Source organism: Xiphias gladius, chromosome 10 (assembly GCF_016859285.1).
Source record: "Xiphias gladius isolate SHS-SW01 ecotype Sanya breed wild chromosome 10, ASM1685928v1, whole genome shotgun sequence".
In the NCBI taxonomy this organism is placed as follows: Eukaryota; Metazoa; Chordata; class Actinopteri; order Istiophoriformes; family Xiphiidae; genus Xiphias; species Xiphias gladius.
In genome coordinates this window covers 15,821,577-15,843,748 of record NC_053409.1, presented here as the reverse complement: position 1 = coordinate 15,843,748, position 22,172 = coordinate 15,821,577, and the positions used below count along the sequence as shown (strand labels likewise).

The window sequence follows — 22,172 nt, the reverse complement described above, 5'->3', positions numbered from 1 at the left end:
CACCTGTGCAGTCTCTTGTTAGAGGAAGATTCCATCGGCCTTGATTCAGATAACTGTGTTCAACTATATGGTGCATTTAAACATAGTCACTGACATATGCAGTGTATCCTGTTTATCATGTAGTTTTTAAAATTAAACCACTGCAAAGATGATTGTACAATAATCAAAGACTGACATTTTACAGCTGAGGCACTGATGTAACAGTTGAATTTACAAAACATCTCTCTCTCTCTCTCTCTCTCTCTCTCTCTCTCTCTCTGTTTGTTTTGCTATTTTTCTTTCTGATCTTTGGGTGATGATGTGACGATGATCTGGGTCTAATAAATGTTTTTTTAAATCAAAAAAATCTCTCTCTCCCTCTCCCTCTCTCTCGCTCATGTTCATTTCACGGCTTTATCTGCTTTGTCCATCTGTGCCTTGAGTCATCTGAGCCTCACCTTACACAGGTGTGAGAGTGGAGTCAAGTTTTAAAGCTGCCAACAAGACCTCGATTAGAAGTGAACATGGCAAAGCGTTGAGCAACATTTGGGCTTTCACGTCGTCATGTGTTCGTGTATCACCATTCTGAGGAAAGAGGACAGAAACAGGACACACGCACACACACACACACACACACACACAGTTTGCATTGCAACATGCGCAAACTGTTTTCTGCCGTAGCTGGCTAATTTCTGCCAGCCGTGCAGATTGAACCTTGTGTTCAGTTTCTGGTAAGAGCCAACATGAGGTGATGGTGGTATTGTCTGTTTCTGACTGGATATATGTTTCTGTCTGTGTAAGAGAGAGAGAGAAAGAAATAAAAGGAAGAGAAGAAATAGATGTGAAGGAAAGAGTAGATAGAGGGAGAGAAAATAGAAGGGAGGAGAGATGGTGCTGGCTGCACCAGGAGGAAGCTGGTTCTGATGCTTCTCCATGCAGCTGCTCCCAAACACCCACACTCTTCCTGTTGGAGTGTTTGTATGTGTGTCTGAGTGTGTCTATAGATTTAGTGTCTTACTACTACATAAGGAAAGAGGAATCTGTATTGTTTCAGCGCAAAAAAGTATATTATCCAGACTTTTTACTGGCTTAATGCCGATGTACTCATTTTAATGTAATATAGTAATATTTAAGCGTAGGCCATATTATGCCAGTGGTCTTGCTCTTTATTAAGTCTTTTTGAAGACATAAAATAGAACAAAATTTTAAACTTGTAAAGAAAGATCAGTCATCTACAGTCAGAACAGAAAACTGGCTAAGAACAAAAAGAGTTCAGTGGTGCAGCTTGAAAGCTCTTGAAAAATCAAACTTCAGGTATCCCACAGAAGACGCAGTCTAAAATAATTTTAATTAGTTTTCTCCTCTCTGGCTGAGGCCGTTAGCGCCTTTTCAAAGAAACACTGGCCTCAAAAAACATCCGCTGGTGAAAACACTGGCCTGGCTGTCAGTGAATGGAAAGGTTTGAGGTGAGAATGTGGCCACACTGAGGTGGCAGCAGAGTGTGCAATTGTGTATGTGTGAAAATGTGAATGTGTGTACATGTGTTTATGTTTATGTGTGTAGTGGTCTTTTTAAGTTTCCATCACAATAATACACAGAGGAGTTTATCATCAGCCACAATGCTGTTGTAACTGACTTGTGGGTTTACTACACCTTTATATCTGTTCAGGTCGGCCACTGAAATGAATGTCCACTGCAGATAGCACCATTAAATTCTTATCTTAACTTCCACTCAGTATCATGCACCATGTACAAGCTTTCAGTCCATAACTTTTGCCTCTGAATCAGATACTTTCTATGAAAGAAATTAAGCCGTTGCGTAATAGAAATATATCAACAATGTGACAAAATCTTGAGCAAAATCATAATAAAAATAAACGATGTTGTGAATTGTTAATGACATTGAATTTTGTCCACTGTAATTTTAAAAATATTAGTCAATAACAAACTAAATCCAGTTTAAATTGGATTTGTTTTATCAGGGATATAGTTTCCAATGGAACAGGCCAATAGCAGACTCATCACTGGCTGAAAGAGGAGACTTTGCTTTACAGTCAGTTGAGTATAGAGTCAACAAACTAAACATACAAATCATTAAGACCTCATTATCAGCTCAGCTGTTACTGTGTATCCAAATACTGTATGCAGACCAACACGTCAACTAATCAAATATTGCCCAACAATTAAGAAATTGAATTGGATTGGGATACTGGGATGACTGGAGGATCCACTTCGTATTATTCTTTATATTCTGCTGCTGTTGGGTACTGAGGCAGGGTACAGTACTGCTTCACACTCTATAATGATGGGGAACCAACACGGATACAGCACCAAAACTGTGATTATTACATTACAGTGGTGCCAGTTCACACTGGATTGCTATTATTGAATGAAACAAGAGTTTTGGCAAATTATAAAACAGCATTTGCTCTTTGAATTCAGAGCAAAATTGGATTTATTTATTTACTCCTTTTTATTTTCTTTTTTAATTGGAATCACACATCTTGTTGGTAATCCTAAACCTTTCTTGGTCAAAGTAACCCCATTCCAAAAGAACTTTAAAGTTTGAAATAAATGTATGTTATTGGACTTAAGTATGAAAGGTGTGAGTAAATATTTTGATTGTAGTCTATTTAACTTCATTGCTCTATTCAGTGTTATCAGCGCTATAGATTGGGTGATATCAAAAATAGAACTGGAAATATTAGTGAGTTATCTCTTCAACAGAAAATGAATCAGTTTGTTAACCAAGATAACTGTTTAATTGTAATTTTTCAAGAAAGAAAGGCAAACTTTACCTAGTCCCAGCCTCTAAATTGTGAGAATTTGCTGCTTTATTTGTACAATATGATAGTAATGTGAACATCTTTGGGGTTTCGACTGTTGGCTAGATTAACAAGCATTTCAAAGAAGTCACCTTGGGTTTTAGGAAATTGTGATTGGCTTTTTCCCCTTTTTCAGACATATTATTGACTAAACAGTTAATCAAGAAGATAATCATCAGAATAAATAATATTGAAATTAATCATTAGTTGCAGAACTAAATATTCTTTATTTTGCTACAGAGGTAATCATCATATGATAAAATGTATCATTAAAAAAACATTTTTAAAAAGATTTCAGTACTTCTCTATTTCTTTTGTATTTGCTACCACACCCACGATTCAGTTTTCATAAGAAGATTTCATTTTGAGAGATATAAAGTACATTTGAGAAAAAAATCACTAATGCAGTACAATGGGGCACTATGTGCCACCTACCAGAACATAAAGAATTTATCACATATTCTCTGAAATCTCATATATTCCAATAATCTTTGATGACAAATCATGTCTTCTCTTCAACCTCCTCTTCATCTGTTCTACTCATACGTATCTGTCTTTGTCTTGGTCACTTGCTTCTCCGTTTGTCACAACCTTCCCCCTTCTTCTCCTGGGGCTGTGTGAGATGAGTACAAGATGGGAGAGTGTGAGCTGTGGTGAGCCACAGACCAAAATAACTGGTACTTTTTTATAAAAACACATGTGCATCCACCCACACATAAAGTTACACATGCGTGCACAGTCACACACACAAACACTCACACATACAGGGGTCCCTTTTACTTGAGGATCCCTGGAGAGAGGTTTAGCTGGATATATTTTAGCCGTGCCAGTAGAGATTGTGTGTGTTGATATCCAGTCCTGGAAACGGACTACCATGAGGATTGAAACAGGACATGTGCAGACGCTATTTATGAGCTGAGAAAGTTTAAGTTTTGCCAAATGTCTAAACTTAAAACCCTAACATAACATTCAGAAATAAAGCCACTGTTTTATTCTTTCAGTTTCTACATTTTCTACGAGACACTACTCTCCGTCTCTGTCTCACTTTCTCTCTCGGTATCTCTTTTGCCTCCCCTCATGACAGATCCTGCAGCCTCCCTGTCAAGCTGGCATAGTGGCATCATTCTAAAACTGGTATTAGGCATTTCCTGCTGCGTCCGTTGGCGGGTGTAAGGGTGTGTGTGTGTGTGTGTGTGTGTGGGTGTGTGTGTGTGTGTGTGTGTGTGCACCCGGGTGTCTATATGTGTGTGTGTGTGTGTGTGTGTGTGTGTGTGTGTGTGTGTGTGTGTGTCAGTGTGTGCATGTGTGTGTGTTGGGGCGGAACGCACCTGGTCCGCGCAGCTGTGGGGATCCTAGCAGGGGGGAAAGAGAGAAAGAGAGAGAGAGAGGAAGAAAGAGAGAGGGATGGGAGGGGACGAAAAGGGGGCCCTGTGTGCTGTACTGGGGACCCGACGAGTTGAATGATGTGGGGAGAAATGGAGGGACTCGATTTTAAGGCAATCATAGTAACTTAGCATACATGGGCTTTCACTGTATCTACAAGTTTCAGACATGCTGGAGCTGCCCTTTAAAAATGAGGTCTTCTGTTTATGAGAATCGGTCGGTTCAAGACAGATTTGTCAGACAAAGATTCTGCATCAGCCAAGTGTGATTGTGATGGAAAGTAGTGTGCTCTGTTTCTTCTCTCCGGTACAGGTTTGACAATAATCTTAAACATTCCACTTTGTCTATAAATTGTTCCTGTGTATACTCTAGAGTCCCTTTAATAAGCTCCTGCCAAATGTCTTTTTTTTTTTAGTGTCTCATATGAAAGGAAATGAAGTGCATGTAAAACAGAAAGCTTTACCGGCACAGTGCTTCACCAACCTGGCTATCATCTAAAAATACTGCCTGAGTATATAAAACTTTAATAATTCTTTTGTTGTTTAAATGCAGCTGATTTACATGTTTGAGTCAGTTGTGGTTTGTCTGCTCAGTCTCCTCCTCCCATTCCTGGGTCCCAGTTTGATGACTGGAAAATGGCTATACTAGGATGCAGTTCCTCTGGTTCTCTGCAGAGGGGGCAAGGAATCTGGGAAAAACACAATGGAAGAACAGTATTAGTTTTAAGATTAAGATTTTAAGTGTGAGCAAATAGGCCAACGATGAGAGGAAGCCACTCAGGAACCCGCACTAAGAGGAAAGAAACAAATGTCTTTACCATTCATGCACATCTGCGCTCCTGCACACCAGAGCAGGGATGTGTTCGCTCACACACACAGAGTCTATTTCACACCTGGACGGCCAAGCGGTGGTCAGCGAAGGAAAGGTCAAATGATCAGATCAAAGGTTAAGCCACAGAGAACTGCAACAGAGGAAAGGGGAGCGCGAGGGCATCAAGCACACCATTCGCACAGACATTATCACCCTCACACACACATTTATTGAAATCATCATCAATACTGTTGCAACTCTTGAGCCTTTGCTCCAGATTGGCAAATAAGGCAGATAACATCTGTCATGTAGAGGCAGTTTGGTCTGAAATAAAATGCTAGACAGACAGAAAGACACATGCACACCCTCCATCAGCATGTTGTTCAGCGCTGTGATTTGACAAGACGCCAGGGTAGACTACAAAGGGTCAACATCAGAGCTGCAACTAAGTAGATCAGTTTCCAATATGTTTTCCTTCATTCTTTGGAGGTTGGAGATTTAAAAACAAACTTTGGCATAAAATAAGCTGTAGGATGTAAAAATTTGAAGGTTTTTTTTTTTTTTTTTACCAATAATGTTTTGTGATGCAAGTTTTAAATATAATAGATTCTAAAGATTTTATGTGTGTTAACGTGAGACTGATACTTTTGAAAGATGAAAACGCAATTTTGCAAATTAGAAGTTAAATTCATAAGCAATAAAACACACCCTTATTCAATTCACTACACTCTGGGGATTTGCTGCAACAGCTTTACTTGTTCTGATATGAGCAGTTATTGCTTTCAGTACAACTGTATGACTGACATTAACAAGTCTATTTGCTGACTTTATGACTCTTATTTTACTTGTGCTACTGTTAAACTATGGTTGAGCTTTTACCGCTTCAAAACACACTTTTAGTCATTGAGGCTAATGTTCAGCAAATGTTACATCCAATCATTTTAACTAGTGTGTGAGTTCTTGATAAGAACTGTATGACCTACTAACTGTGGCCTTATTCTCTGTTTTCTAAATCTCACAGGAAATCCAAAATAGCTGCTTCGTGATAATATTCAGGAGATGTCGAGTCACAGCAGGTGATATGAAACAAGTCTTAATTGCTTAGAAGTGACCAGACTAATGTGCTGATGCTAAGTGCTCTAATTACAGCAAAGTGGATTTAGCAGCTATTTCAAAAAGCCCAATCACTACCTAATGTGACCTTTGAATAGATAGACATTGTGTGTTAGTGGACTTGGTTTGGTTTTTGGCATTTCTTCATGTGGCTGTAAAGATAATGTGGACACTCTATTTTGAGTATATGAAATTGAGTTACAGAGGATTTGTGGTCTCTTATGTGTGTAGGCCAGGCAGGACATCAGTGGGGAGAGTTGCACGAGAGCAGTCTTGAGATCTGAGTGAAATTTTTCATTTGGATTTTCTAGCTTCTATGTTTAGTCTTATGTCCCTAACAAGGACTTATTGATACCTGCCATGACCTTTTTACATATTTGTTTGTGTATATATATACTATATACATATAAACTAAGGTTCGTACCTCCTGCACTATCACTAAGAACAGCCAGGCAGTCATGGTTTTGTCTGTTTGAATCAAATCGACATGTTTCAGTGGTTTTTATGGCAGCAAACTGTAAAAGCTGCAGTCTTCTTCCATAACGTAAAGCAATAACACTTAAAACCACTTTACCCTCATCTTCCCTCCTTTTATCTAACAGCAGCTACATTGTTGTTCAGTTTGTTAGTTTTACTTAAATTGCCTGTAAATCACACACACACACACACACACACACACACACACAATCTTATCAGTGCATTAAGATATGCTAAGTAACGTGCGTGGTGAACGATGCATGTTAGTAACCCCTGAGTTCAATTGGCCCTGGCATGCAGCCTAATTTCATGGTGTGACCCCTGCTGCTGCACAGACACAGTCACACAGAGAAAACAGTGCATCACCCTTAAAATCTGTGTCTGTTGGTGATCAGTGTGCCCTTTGAAGGAAGCACCAGTGAGGGGGTTGAAGGGGGAGAAGGAGGAGGAGAGAAGCGGTATGGAAAGAGGTGAGGAAGGTGCCGTTGCATCCTCAGTGATGGATGGATGCTCACAGAGAGAGATGGTATCTTTAGAGGCTAGATGACCCCTGACACAACCCACAAGGCCTTATGTGAAGACAACAGCTTCAACAGTTGTTTTGAAACTGAGCAAAAGAGAGGGGTTATGTGGCAGAGGCTTGTTTTTGAGGGAGAATAGACGAGTCTCAACAACAAATAAAGAAAGATATATTCCTACAGATAATCATAATGTTGATGGTGCCATTGATACTTTATAATGAGATTATACTGGGACAAACCTACATTCATCCTAGCACCTGTGTGATTAATATAAACACAATAAGAAGCATAATTTGCTTAGTTATTAGGTATTTAAAGGAATAGTTTGACATTTTGTGAAATACACTTATTCTTGCCAAAGTTAGATGAGAATTTTTGACACCCATGTCTGTATACTAAGTGTTAGAGGTGTTGTGGGGTGTATTTTTCAAGTTATATTAACTTTTCCAACACATGAAGACCACAATGCAACACAAGATAGATCTTAAAAATATTCACTGAAGAACAAAATTAGCACATAAAACAAATTAATTCAAATAAAGTAAAACAAACCAAGGAACAGTTGTTTTTTTTAATGTACTAATACATTTTTAAAAATGGGTAGTAGGCTTTTTAATTGGCTTTTAAAGAAGGAATGAACAAAAAACTACACACAAAATCCATGCTTACATACATAAAAAATGGGAGCCAATATACACTTTAGTGTGTTTTTAATGTGTATTTACACAAAGTCTGGTCTGAAGTTTGAGACATAAGTAATCAATTCTGTCAAGCTCTCAACAAAGTAAGTGTATTTTTGGACTTTGGACAGAGCCAGGCTAGCTGTTTCCCCCTACTTTAAGTCTTTATGCTAAGCTAAGCTAAACGCCTCCTGACTCTCACCCCATACGTGATGCACAAACATGAGAGTGTTATCGATCTTTTCATCTGATTCTCAGAAGCAAATAAGAATATTTCCTAAAATGTCAAACTATTCTTTTAAACATAATTTTATCCTCATAAAAATTTGATTTTTTTTCTGAGGGGACTAAACATTATATATTAATCCTTTCCTGAGGTAATGTCAATGCAAAAAAGAGCTGAACAGTAACTGTGTTTGTGTTCATACATCTGTGTTTGTGGTAGGTGTGTGTACTTGATGTGTGTGTGTTTTGCTGATGATTTTCCAGTGATCATCGTCAATGCAGAGCAGAGAAAGCATGAACACTGGTTAGCTTCTGTGGCGAAACACTGTGTGGCAGGAAACAGAACAGCCTGTGATCTTTGCAAAAACACTAATGGAAAACCTCACTCAGATAGAAAATGTGGGTGTGTATGCATAAAAGCACAAGTGTGAATTCTATGTGTGTGCATTCAAATACCTGCATGTGAGTGGAGATTGCCTTGCAAATTGTCAAAATTATAATTATTCCAGAGACTACACAAACTAAAGTTTGTCAGGTTGTCTGAAAGAAGTAGAAATGCAACTAACATCTGCTTTTGCAGCAATTGACTCAAGAACCACAGGCTTTCCTTTACAGATAACAAGTGAGACTTCCCTTAGCAATGTGTAAACAACACAGATATCGCAAACCCTAACCTTTTCACAAACTTTCCTAAGAGCTTTTTTTAAACCAAAAAAAAAAAATCTTCAACTCACTGCCCAGTTGTTCACAGTTTTGCTGTGGCAATAATTAATTCAAACCTGGTTTATATTGTGTTCACAGATGTTTTGCGTAGCTTATCATATGCTACTCTGGTGGGAAACTTGTGACATGTAAGCCAGTAGAGCATCTGCTTGAATGTTAAGATCTATCACAGGAAACGCTGAGTGAAATAATCAAAGTTTAACCCAAACTCTGAATGGTGCTGTTGAATTAAACCCTGTCCACCTTGTCTTCCTAGCAAGTTAAAAGAAATTTTTCACAATTATTTGGGAATTTAGTTTGACCCTGGTTTCTAGTAATTGGGTGCAGTAGGTATTATCCCTCTGTTCTCTGAACAGAGCCACACTAATCTACACATTCTCATGGGCTCGGACTAGGGACCAGAGATGACAGGCCACACTGACTGATTTAACTGTCTTGATTTTGAACTTCAAGTTGCCTGAAAGCTGATCTCTGAGTAACATTTGTCCTGAGAACTGAGAGTAAATGCTTCTCAGTCATGTCCTCACTTTGTGAGAATGATGTCTTAACCGGCACAACTCAAACTGGTAGTTAAGAGGAGATTTAACTGGATCAAGAGTTGGAAAATTGGGTTGCAACCAATCTTACCAGAGCAAGCAGTGATAGTATGTGAATGTGTGTTTATGTGTGTGTTTGTGTGCGTGTGTTTGTGTGTGTGTGTGCGTGCGTGCGTGCGTGTGCAGGGCTGGGGGGTCACAGGGATGTTCTTAACTGTGTCATCTCCAGCAGCTGTTTCCCTCAAACCCTGCCTCGCCCGCTCCTCCCCCTCCCACCCCATCGCCTCACAATGAAACCAATACAAAGAAACAGGAAGTGCCTCCCGTTAACTGGGGCCCAATCAAAGCCATCATTATTCCCGTGTCAGAATTTTTACAGGAAATAGCTTCTCAGAAAATATGCCAGCTGTGCAGGGAGTGTGGTATTATTGTCTTACAGGTCTTGTCTGTTTTTGCTTCTTTTTTTTTCACTTATCAGTTGCTGCTAACAAAAGGACACACAGACCCGTCTCGACCACGTGCACTGCACACTGTCACTGCTGTGCGTTCACAAGGCAAGCCAGGCACTGTGTTCTCTGGGGCTGGGTGGTTATTGTGCACGCTGTGAAAAGGGCTCCCCTGCTGTGCCTGCACCAGCTTCTTTGGTTCCCATCCTGAACCGAGCAATTGTCTTTTTAAAACCCTGCGAGTGGAGCTGAGCCCAGAGAGCACACAGATGCAAGAGTGCTTACACAATTGCACACACACGTTGACATACACACACACACACACACACACACACCAAGCTTCACCTACTGAAGCCGCATCTGTAAGAGTGCTGCTCATATTACAGCATAAACGGTGGGTTTAGGTGAAGCCTAACGTTTGCCAGATGCTGCGGTAAAGTCACCAGGAGGTTAGCCCAACATTGGAGTCTTGTTGTTGGTTGGGGAGGGTGGAATCATCTGCCTCCCTAACAAGGGGGGCACACATCTGGCATGAACGGAAAACTCATATATGCGCATTATCTTAACAAGCGTGAATAACAGCACTGATGCTTTTGCTTATCTGTGATATTGAAACAACAGAACGGAACTGAAAATTTGTGATCGATTGGTGTTACCGCTGAGAAGAAAGGTAGCCTCTCTGTGCATCTAATCTTCAGTTTGTCCTCTGTAATCTCTCTGTCTATCTGAGGCTTTGCAGACATCTGGAGGACAATAATTAACTCAGTCACTCAACGCGTTGACACAGGTGAGCACTACTCGGGTTGTTAAACAGTCATTATCGGGCTGCTGTGATGTGAAGGAACACACGCACACACACACACACACACACACACACACACACACACACACACACACACACAAACAAATTAGATTGACCGCTAACATTGTCATAGCTTGTCTGTCACGTTAGCTTGAAGCTTATTCAGTTACAAAATGCCACTGTTGACTGTATTAACACTGATTAGATAAAGGTGAAGCACCATCTGACAGAAGCCTCCACACCTTTTGTTTCTGCTGACACTCAACATAAAAACCCACATGGAAAAAAAAACGTAGCACTTGTGCCTTTTGTGAATACAATGCAGAGACATGGTGATTTCTATCAGTTTAACACTAATTCTTACCTCTCATAAACTGCGCTTTGTCAGGCCTATCTCTTGTTCTGGCCAAAGCTGCTCTGCGTCCTTCGCTGTGGAGCTTATCAGTGGTGTTTGAAGTGCTCGTCTTTATCTGAGCTCACTGTGTTGGGGTCATCAGCCTGACCCAGTCGTCTTTATCTCTGCCTTTCGCTATTTCTCTGTCCCTTCTACTTTAACAAAAAAGCAAAAAAAAAACAAAAAAAAAAACACCACAGATAACGTATTTTATCACTTATAGCCCCAAAGGTATCCTGCCATACAGAACTTTAGTTTTAATTGCCAAGGTTTTGAGTTCTTCATTTCTGAGATTATTTTAAAAAGATTGTTTATGGTGTTCCCTTTATTTTGGTAGTAAAACACTATATGTAGAGAGACGGTAAACAAAGAGCGTGGGTGATGACATATGAATTTATAAATTTCCTTCCTTGAACTGAACTAGTAACAATGTAGGCATCTAAGCATGTGTTCAAACTGGAAATAGCACTGCATTAAAAAAAAATTCGACTGGCCGCATTGGTGTGAGTATGTTGCTACGGGTACCAGGAAGAATATGAAATATTATCCAGGGCGCCAGTTTGAGTAGTACATCCATGAGTGTGAGGGTTTATCACAGGCCAAAACACACTGCACTGCAGTTTTTTGAGAGGCTGCTGTTCTAACTGCCAAGTTATAACTGTCCTCCATTGTGATGATCGCATGGTAAGCAGTAAAATCAAACTGTACATGGTGACTTTATAAAATTTAAGGATCTGCACTTTCAGGTGACTAGCTAACACAAGGTGTTGTGGTTAAAGTCTGGTTCAACGTTTTTGTCAGTTGAGCAACATTGAAATGAATGAGCGGGCTGCATTTTTTAAAGTAGTACTGTTGTTCTCTCTAGAAAAAACGTCCTGGTTACTGAGGATAACACAGTCCTCGTGGACAGATTTCACAGGAGCTAGTTTCTATCAAAAAAAAAAAAAAAAAAATTACCCCTGAGGAGCATTGAGAGCGAGTTTTGTGGATTATCCAGAGTAACAAGACCAGTGTTTCTGGAAAGTCACATTGTTGTTGAATTTTTCTGTAGCAAGATTTTCAATGCTGGGAGTACCACAAATTAAAATGAATTTCTGAGTCTTTAATCTTTCTTTTCCATGTTGCCATATTAGGCTTCCAGTTTGTGATAACTGGCTTCCAAAAGCCATTTTCCTCTTTTGGCCATTTCTGGAGGATTGGACAAAGCAACATTTTTAGAAATCTTGAGTGGCTTTGACCCTCTTCTTTGGTCAGACTCTTAATTTAGTGGCACAAGGTTATTTTCAGTAAATTACAGAGTAGTCAGAGAATGTTAGCAGGAAATGTCCTTAATACAATACACACAGACCAGACATGGCTGAACAGATATAGGCATTTCCTGGTAGTGTTACTCTGTTTAGGGGTGACTCATGGTTGTGTTACTTCAGCTTTTATTCTCAGAAATGATACTTAACACAGATTTTAAAGCATTTTTGCTTAGCGCTGTTGATAAACAGTAACTATGCTACAATGGGTCACAGGGTGGGAGGATGGTCTCTTTAACTCTGGGTTGTGTCAAAAACAGCAATAAGTTTTTTTTAAAACTCCCACAGCGAAAGACAAACACACCGGACCATTACAATCTTAGTGACGTGTTGTGTTTATAACGGTTTCACACACAAAGCCCAATTAAAACCCGCCCCATAATGCTGGGTTGAACTGGGCAAGGCAGAGCTAACCAGCTGGGAAACTGTCCATTTTCCATGAGTCTTTATGTCCGTCCCATGATGCTGTGCACATCACAGCACCCTGATTATAGCCACTTCAGAGGAAGAGGATATGTTAGTGCGTATGAGAGGGGGTGGGGGGAGGGCGGTGAACAGAAAACTCACTTATAAGAGAATATAAATCACTCCAAATGGAGAATGCATGAAAGCAGACAGGTATATGACAGCCAGACAGAGTGAGAGACAGTCCAGTAACAAGGCCAGGGTGTGTTCTGTGTTTGATTGGTTACGGAGCTCAGTAGTCTGTGTAAAACCTTTTAATCAGGTCACTGAGAGCCCAGACCTCTCTGCTCCCACTCTGCCCCCTCCGTCTGCAGGGCTCCACTAGGGGTGACCAAGAGGGGCACCACTGACCCAGATTAAGAAAGGGTACGTGTGTGTCTGGATGTGTGGGAGCAGGGAGAATCAGCTGTGTGTCATGTCTCAATCCCCACTGTTTCAGTTCATTAGCAGCACAAGGAAGAGGCAAGCGAGAGATGAGGAGGGGTGGCAAGTGTGTGTGTGTGTGTGTGTGTGTGTGTGTGTGTGTGTGTGTGTGCGCGCTCATGCATGTGTGCTAACATATATCCTTTTGTTCATACACGTGTGCTGGAACGTGTATATGTGTGCGTGTGTGTGTGTGTGTGTGTGTGTGTGTGTGTGTTTGAAGGGGTGTGGGGGCCAGAGGAAAGAAGAAGAGTTAAAAGAATACAATGTCAGTGACAGAAGGAGAAAGTCACTGCTGTGGCTCATCTTCGATTTCAGGGACCCACTTGACCTAGAAACACATGACACACACACATACACACACACACACACAGGTGCAGAGTTACCCACCAGGGACCTAGTGGCCTCTGCCTGCGTAAAGCCTGACCAGCTGATGCCCAGCAGCAGCAGCAGCCATAGCGTCAGGCTCCTCTACGTCTTTCTTTCTTTCAATCCCTCTGTCTTTTGCCGTCTGAGGGTCCCTTTCTTCTTTCTGCCATTCATCTTCAGGTCTACTCCCACAGTCATTTTCCACGCTAGTGTTCTCTGCCTCTCTCACCTTGGTCCCTTCAGTGGACTCTGCTTCCTAATCGCTCGTACAAATTTTCTGTTTCTATCTCCCCGTCTAGCTCCCCCAGTCCATGTCCATCTCCTCACAAAAACACATGCATGAACTTGCATTGTGTGGGGTCTGTGAACAAAATGAAAGGCTCTATTTGGCCTCGATCCCCTCGGCGTGCTCAGGCTGGACAGCCGAACTTGTCAAAAATTTCCCCCCGACCTTGTTCACTGCTATTCAATACACCATTGTAATTGGTCAAAAATGTTGGAATTGGTTTATTTCCCTTCCAGTCGTCTCCTTCCACCACAACTTCTCCTCCATCCAACGGATCAAGCTGCAGTCAGAGCACTTTTTTCTCACAGCACTGTATTTGGGTGCAGTCTAGAAGCCAAACACTTTTTGTATCTTTAACGCGATGTAGGAGCAACACTCTCTGTGGGGTCTTACAAAGTATAGGCCCAGACAGTCCTTAATTACAAAGTCAACATTCTAAGTTCGAGTGAGTTTAAAGTGTATATACTACAAATGTCCCGCTTGCAAAAGAAGTGTAAGAACTACAATGAAAAAAGGGTATTTGCAATTAGTATGGTCATCATCTGGTAATCATCTGCAAAAGGTTGCATAGGTAAAATTAAGCATGCAGCTCCACACTGAGAGAGGCCAAGACTGGATGTGGAGCAGAGACAGCCAGCTTGTCTCCGTGCTGTCCGCAGACTCTCATTCTAGTGTTTATTTGCAGTTTTGAAAACAGAGGAATTGTTTTTGAAGAGAGATTAGAGTCTGCAGTGCTTCCATTAATGGTCATCCAATGGTAGACTACAGCAACATATTCAATGTCAGCCCTACCGTGGCTGTAAGTCATTCCAGGTATGTCTGCTCGAGAGTCCATTGGCCTGGATTTAGCCTAAGATGCAGTGCTGTGTCTTTTGCATAAGAAATTTATGAACGTAATCCATTAAAATTTGGTATATAATTCTAATCCAAAAAATACTGCATTTTGTTCGAGAGGATTGGTGGAAGGTGTTATGACTAATCTAATCTAGATCACCCTCGCTTACACTAACTGGCCCCAACTACGATCACCGAGTCTGGCCTTAACTATGCTTACACAAAGCCAGATGTTTATCCTCATTGGAATAGCTACAGAATAAACGGACTGTTCCAGTCAGGGTCGATGAAAACGACAAAACAATAGTGTGACCAGCAGCTGGCAGCCTCTCCACTTGCCCAGTCACACTGAGTATTCTAGTCAGCTTGTTTTGCCCCTATGTGGTGGCCATGGGCTTTATGGCCTTCTGTGGCTTGTGTCCCAGGTGCTATACAGTTGCATTGCCGCGATTTATTCCTGCATGGAGAGTGCAGTACAATATTCACACCCAAGGACGTGGGCAGGGCCACCTGACAACCTGATACTAACAACAGCACAGTTCCCACAATGTGCAGCCACAGTATTGTGAAACTATAGTCTTATGTTACTGACTTCTGCACAGTATTATGGTTTAAGGTGCATTCTGCCTCCAAACACCACTGTACCAAATTCTGACTATGCATTACTGCTAGTATTTCTGTCAAGATATGTTTTTGGAACATCCACTTTGCTGCCAATTCATTTTAGACTTACTGTACTGGAAAATATAAAGTGATTCTTGTTTGTAGGCAAAACAAAGATACATAATCCCTATTCACACCTTTCTGTGCTTATCAAGATTCTATTCAGATCCAGTATACACAGACAGTAGTTCACACCTGACATAAGAATGCACCTTAAAGGGACACTGCGGTGATTTAGTATTGCTCTTTAATAAAAATGGAGGACTGGAGAATTTTAAAAAATAATAATAATTATCATAACGGATGCAAAAGAGGCTGTGATATCCACTCTTACTCCCTGGTATGGGTCAAGTTCCAAAACTGCTGGTTCCTACAATTCCCATAATACAACTTGGTAGCATGTCTTTTGGATATACAGTATGTTTTCTGCCTGGCAAACGCCCATGACTTTCAAACTCCACAACCTCAGTTTGTAATGAAGACTTTTTTTTTGCTTTTTTTTTTTGGCAAAATAAAGCTCAAGTTCAAGCTAGGATAAATCTGTTGACATCACTGTGGCGTCATCAACATTATTTCCTCAGACTCCGCAAAGTTCCCCCACAGCCACAGAAGAAAGTATGCAACTGTTACCAACTACGCAGTACTCATTGGGATGAGTAAATTGGCATGTCAATTTTTATGTGTCACTGCTGACCACATGTGAAGGGATTTTGCCACTGCTGCAGAGAAGAAACTCACATTTTTGCTCAAATATACAGACAGAGAAAAGGCATATCTCTGTATGGTTACTTACTACCACACCACAGGTACAGCCTACAACCGTGTTCCGATTGTTTTGCATTGGCAAATTAACTGCAGCCAGCTATGATTGGAAGTTAATGGAGTTATTTTTGTTTCCTGTTGGCGTTTACATCACCAGATGTGGTCGGAGCCGTCATATCCTAATATGTGCACCGTATAAGGATGCATTTGAATACGATCACACCTGTGTTTAGAACTGTCTGCTGGTAATTGGATCAACCACTACACTGAGTATTTTAGTATTGACAGCCACAAAAGAGGCAAAGGAAGAATCCCGATCCTGTCACATGGAGTTTGTCATGCCGCCTACCAGACACAAAGAACACATGGATTTACTGAATCATTTAATGAAGTATGTCAATAGGTTTCTTTCTTGATACATAAGGTGCCTTGACATCTAAAAATCGAGCGAGATGGACGAAGGAACAAATAACGATGCACAGGCTTGAACAAGAGACTCTAACATAAATAACAACTGACCAGTGCAGATGAACAATGTGCATAAAATGTCATGCCACTGCCTGGGTCACTAGGGACAAAAGCTTGGGATCTGTAGGCTGTTCAAAGCTGATGGAGAAGACTGAAGCGTCTTTGATGAAGGACAAAGCGAAAACAGGGAGCAGAGGAGGAGGAGGGAGAATCCTGCATGACACACACAAGCAGGGTTACAAAGAATTAAGTTTCACTACTTCTTGACACTTAATTATCCCTTGAAGATGGGCCTGCATTTGTGGATGGACAAGACCCTTCTGTATACAACACTGCCGTTCCACATGGCAGCATGGTGGTTTACCCCTTCGGTCTCTTTCTGTCTCCCTCCATCCTTCCATCTCATTTTACAAGATGACCCTCAGCACTCTGCGCTATGTGCTGTTGTTACCAGACATAAAAAGAGACACTGAGAGGAGGTGCTTGGATAGGTAAAGGTGAGTGGAGGAGAGAACTGCAGATACTACAGGTATGGAAACACTCACAGTCATAGAAGTGGAACAGATGTTTAGGCTTATTACTATGTCATAGTATTTTTTTGCCTTCCTTGGTGGTATTTGGTTGTTAATAAAAAATATAGTGGATTGAAATTTAATTGAGAGAGAGAAGGAGAGAGGAGAAAAGAGGAGGGGGCGCCGCTAATTATGCATGGCGATTGTTGATGGCTTGATTGTCTGCGTCCAGCTGCACGGAGGAGCGGGGAGAGGGAGAGGGAAGGCGGGGAGAGAGGCAGACTCACTGACGCCAGGCTCGGAATTCTCCCATCCATTGAAAGAGAGACTCGATTGTGTCCGGGGCCTTTCCGACAAGCACCTGATCCCTGCCCAGACACACCAGTGTGTGTGTGTGTGTGTGTAGCACAGATTTACGCACCGGGAACTCTGGAATCTGCAGACAAGCACTGTCATGGGTATCAGAGGAAAAGACTCTGTTGGCATTTTTTGGATATCCTAGAAATTGCTCTTAGTTGCTAAAAATGACTACGAATTCAGACTTTTGATGATCCACTAGTCCTATGGAGGCCTGTAATCCCAAACGCCTGTTTTGCTCAATCCCTGCCCCAGCAGTTTGCTCAGTCAGCTAATACAAACAATTGTTTTCCCACCAGACCTGGGAAATTTATTTGTCCTCCCCTTGACATACTATTTAAGAAAGATATTTGAGGTCAAAGTCTTGTTTGGATACTCTGCACCGCTCACACAATATATCTCTAAAATAGTTCTAGACCGAAGTCCTGTCTCACGGTTCAATATTGTGGTTTGTTTTAAAGTGAGGTCGCTGAGTGGCTTGTCATGCAGGGTCAACGGTTGTGGGGAGAATGAGGGGGGGTTGTGACTGCCAGGCGGAATACAGTGACTTGAACATCTGTTAAACCTCTGCATAATGGGGAGGATATCTCCAGCCTCTTGCTTTTACGCACCAGTGTGTCCAGAATGAAGATAAGAATGAAGAGTGCCTTACTCAGCCCACTCTTCATCGGGAAATAGTGTGTTATATTTACCCACTCTTCTTGTTGTATGTAGAGCAATACAATGTCAAATTTCCCGACAGCCTCGCCAAAGTTACATACAATTTCATCTACAATAGATAGTTCCAGCCCTCACTTCTGGGTGAGTGGGTGATAAGTTCAAAATGATTGCGAAATGATCGTGAACACGTACAGGCTGGCACCCACGGACCTATGAGCAGGCACTTTCTTTATCCAACTACTGTACAAAAAAACTACATTGCTTGAGAGTGCAAAGTTAGATTTTCATGTGTCATGGCTTTAATGTGGACAGCCACTGTACAACGATTTCCTGTCACTTTTCGTGAAGAAATTCGTCTCCAGGCCATGTTGGCTTACTCGTCATTACACGAGTCACGAAGTGTTGGGAAAGGTTTCTCTCGTAATTTCTCTGCGTACAACTGCAGACGGGAGGAGGGAGGCGTGAGGCCGCGTCCGTGAGCGACAGACCCGGGCAGCCAATCGGATCTCTGAGCGCCTCTGCTTCTCTCCCCTCTGGTGGCGGACGGGGGAGGGCGGGCCGTCTGCCAAGGAGGGGAGTGCGCGTCGGGGTGAATGGATGACGTCGGGAGGCTGGCGCCAGCATGTCTGGGACTGGCGCGTTAGATCAACACAGCTGGGCCGGGATAGGACACACAGCTGGCTCAGGCCTGCATTCCTCCACAAAACAGGATTGTGAGAAAAGGGGAAAATAAGACCCAAATAGGAGCAGAACGGGACGTGCTTTGATGTAAACTAAGAGACAGCAACATTTGGAAATGCTGAAATATAATTTTCATAAAATACTCTCACAGAAAAAGGGGGGGTAGATTTTGGTAGAAAGTGACTTTACAGCGTTAGTAATATGCCAGATAGAGACTTTTTAAATTATATTAGGCACATACAATGAGACTATCAGTGTAGGCATAAAAGCGACCAAAACATAAATGATCAGTCAGCTAATACATACCCATTGACTGATCACTATAATAATATGTTTTTGGTAATAAATCCATGTAGAAATAACCAGGCCTTCTACTGACCTTTTACCTATATTATACAAATATCATACTTTCAATATTTTATTTTTGTATGTGCATCTTTTGGGGTATTGTTTCCTAAAATAAGAGAACATACCGCTGTGGAATGTGAAAAAAAACCTATATATATATATATATATCTAGAGAGAGAGAGAGAGAGAGAGAGACTGTATTTGTGTTGAAGAGATTCAGTTTGATGAAATGTTTTCAAGGGCTTGGTACAGCCATACGGTCAAACCTCACGATGGATATACAGTAATCAACAGGCTAATGGCATTTTCTGAAATGGAACACCTCAATGAGGAGATGACCACGGGATCTCTCGTCGAGAAGATTATTATTGTTGCCATCGTCTGGATTTGTAACTAATGAAAGTAAAAGTGGGATAGAAACTGAAATAAAATCTAATCAGTCATTTTCTCTTAGTTTCTCCTGATAGTGAACTAAAGTTATTCCTTTCTTTTTTTACTGGGGATTCTTCGCAACTTGAACTGTGCCCTACTTTGAAGACGTTTGCCATTTATTTCACATGAATAAAAAGCACCTGAAAGAGGTAACTAATTGATTGACAATCCCTATCAGGCATCCCATCACAATTTCCTCATTCTTTCCAGCCCTTCCCACAAGGTGATATCCTCCAATGAGAATGGGCGTCCTCTTTACACCGGCCAATCAGAGACCGATGCGAGAAAGGGGGCGTCGGCAGCCGTAGTGCAGGCTATAAAGGCGGAACTGCGGCTCGCTGTCACGGTACAGCGCCGTAGCTTTTCGGGACAGTGCCAAGGAGACCACAACAAGGAGAACAACCACCACCAGCTTACGCTCAAGCATCCAGCCGAGTCTTGTTGTTGTTGTTGTTGTCGTTGTCGTCGTCGTCGTCGTCGTCGTCGTTGTTTCACGTCTGTGTTCATCATGAAAGCCATCAGTCCCGTCCGCTCGGTGAGGAGCTGCTACAAGGCCGTGTGCTGCATCTCGGAGCAGAGTCTCGCCATCAGCCGGAATAAACACTCGTGTCTGGAGGAGCCGGTGAGCGCCCTGTGCGACATGAACGACTGCTACTCCAAGCTGAAGGAGCTGGTGCCGAGCATCCCGCAGAACAAGTCGGTCAGCCAGGTGGAGATCCTGCAGCACGTTATCGACTACATCTTCGACCTGCAGATCGCGCTGGAGGCGGAGGACGCGGCCGCGCCGGAGATGGTTTTGTCAATAAAGGTGAGGAGAGGTGCGTGCTGCAGGGTGGACCGACGCTTGTCCTCCAGCACCCTCAGACACTGCCATTACCCTAACAGCAGTTCTTCTGTAGCGCTTTGCACGGCGGATCGTTACATTGACCCGGGAAGTCAAACCACCATTCCGTTTTAAAAGTTTTAGTCCAGCTCCTAGGAAGTTTATTCAGCGGGCGACCTCGAGAAAACGGTCGCGCTGTGTAAAACACCGCATGCATCTGCGCCTGCACGTATGGCGATGAGGTCGTAGACCATTGTGAGACAGTAGCAAATGAAGAAGTTATCTGATACGCAGTGTTACAGCCCAGCACATACAGTTATTCTTGGTCACACGCTATTAGAATAATGGTTCTGCCAGCCACTAAGACTGCTTCTCTCCTTTTTTGCTCTCCATTCAGACTGCGGACCTTACTCGCAATTTCTCCAAAGAAGAGGGGCGGTTGTGCCACTAGGACGCTGCTGACAGAATATGGTACATATCTATCTATATTTCTTTTTCCTGTCAATCGTTATGTCTTCATAAATGAACGAACTCACAAGGTAAATGTGCTTAGAAACATCCTATCTTCGGGCTGCTCGCTCAGAATGAGTGCGGTGCCCTGGTTTGACGAAATGAATTGAAAATAAAACTAAAAATACCAGCGAGAATAGTGTAAGCATTGATGTGCTGGGAGATGAAGGATTCCTCACCCTCCACATTCACCATGGTTGCCAATTAGACAGGCCAGTGAATGTGTAGCGGATTCATTGCTATCTGCCTGGGGTTAATGAAAGTTCCATGCTAGGCGCCAGTCTGTCTGCTCCCCTCTGCAGGGAGGGAGGGAGGGAGGGTGAGAGGGGAGAGATCTGACTTCACTTTTCTTCCTTTTCTCTCCATGCAGGTGCAGGGAAACACATGTCTCCACTTCACTCCGGGCAAGAGGACAAGAGGGGCAGAAAGGGTGGGATAGGTATTTGGGAAGAAGAAGAGGGAGGAGGAGGAGGAGGAGGCGGAGGGAGGTGGAGTGTTTTAAAGAAAGAAAGAAAAGACAGGAAAAAGTGGATTGTTTCCTAGATGAGTGGGGATCGACAGTAGTGCATGACCAAGAAAACAGAGACTCATTCTTTGGCCCGTGGACAGACAAATCAACACACCAAAGCAGAAGCCAGGATTGGAAACTGAAAGCAACCAGCTTTGTACGTCCTCCTCAACAAACCTGGGATTCCCAATAGATAGAACTAGAAATGTTGGTACATTGTTCTCTTATTTTCCTTTTTTTTCTTGTGTGTGTGTGTGTGTCGCATTCCAAACAAACCTTTTGTGGGTTAAACTCACACCCGACCTGAACCCATCAAGTGTCACATCATCTCACATAATTTTCCCTGTATTACACCCCACCACCCCAAAAAAAAAAAAAATCTGTTTTCTAATAATCTGGAGACTGTTACAACTTCATTACAAATGTGTACATATCAACTGTGGGTATGTAAGGTTTGAGTCAATTTGGTATAATCAGAACTCTATACTAGAGTTAATTGTAAATGTTTGTAGGGATTGTGTTATTTCTACAGACAATGTGATGTGAGTTTCATAAACTCTTTATTATAAAGTTTGATTTGTATGTATGTTCTTATGTAATAAAATTAAAAAAAAGAAAAGATGTGAAACAATTTGGCCGGTATGGTGTATTTGATATGAAATAATGAAAGAGTATGAACTCTAGTCATGTTCTACAGAAGGTAAGGTAGATGCTGACATAACTTTATGGCTTTGGATGACAATGAAATGCTGATACAACAGGATGTATTCAGACGAATCTTGAGGTTGAGTGGTTGGAAATCAAACGAGGGGAGTTTCCTGTGAGAGCTTCTATTTTTCCAAAGAACGAGTTA

General features: G+C 41.9%; 1 protein-coding gene and 1 long non-coding RNA gene across 3 annotated transcripts; one reads left to right on the top strand and one right to left on the bottom strand.

Moving 5' to 3' along the window:
* Positions 1–2,047: 2,047 nt before the first annotated feature.
* On the bottom strand, positions 2,048–10,971 carry LOC120795633. Its single transcript, XR_005708262.1, has 3 exons — positions 10,885–10,971; positions 4,749–4,875; positions 2,048–3,417 (listed from the first exon to the last, which is right to left on the bottom strand). It is a non-coding gene; the product is annotated as an uncharacterized LOC120795633 (long non-coding RNA).
* An 8,862-nt stretch (positions 10,972–19,833) lies between these two features.
* id3 (inhibitor of DNA binding 3) lies at positions 19,834–21,682 on the top strand. 2 transcript variants are annotated; one of them, XM_040136327.1, is made up of 3 exons: positions 19,834–20,286; positions 20,699–20,772; positions 21,182–21,682. In XM_040136327.1, exons 1-2 carry the CDS (start codon positions 19,987–19,989, stop codon positions 20,750–20,752), a joined length of 354 nt encoding a protein of 117 aa, XP_039992261.1. In that variant the 5' UTR covers positions 19,834–19,986; the 3' UTR covers positions 20,753–20,772; positions 21,182–21,682. The 2 variants fall into 2 exon arrangements, with proteins under 2 accessions (XP_039992261.1, XP_039992260.1); XM_040136326.1 differs by lacking the exon at positions 20,699–20,772.
* Positions 21,683–22,172: the final 490 nt, after the last annotated feature.

Excerpts from the sequence above, each read along its gene's own strand:
- id3 (XM_040136326.1), top strand. The coding sequence starts at position 19,987 with ATGAAAGCCATCAGTCCCGTCCGCTCGGTGAGGAGCTGCTACAAGGCC. Across the intron at positions 20,287-21,181 it reads AGATGGTTTTGTCAATAAAG|GTGCAGGGAAACACATGTCT; the intron begins GTGAGGAGAGGT and ends CTCTCCATGCAG.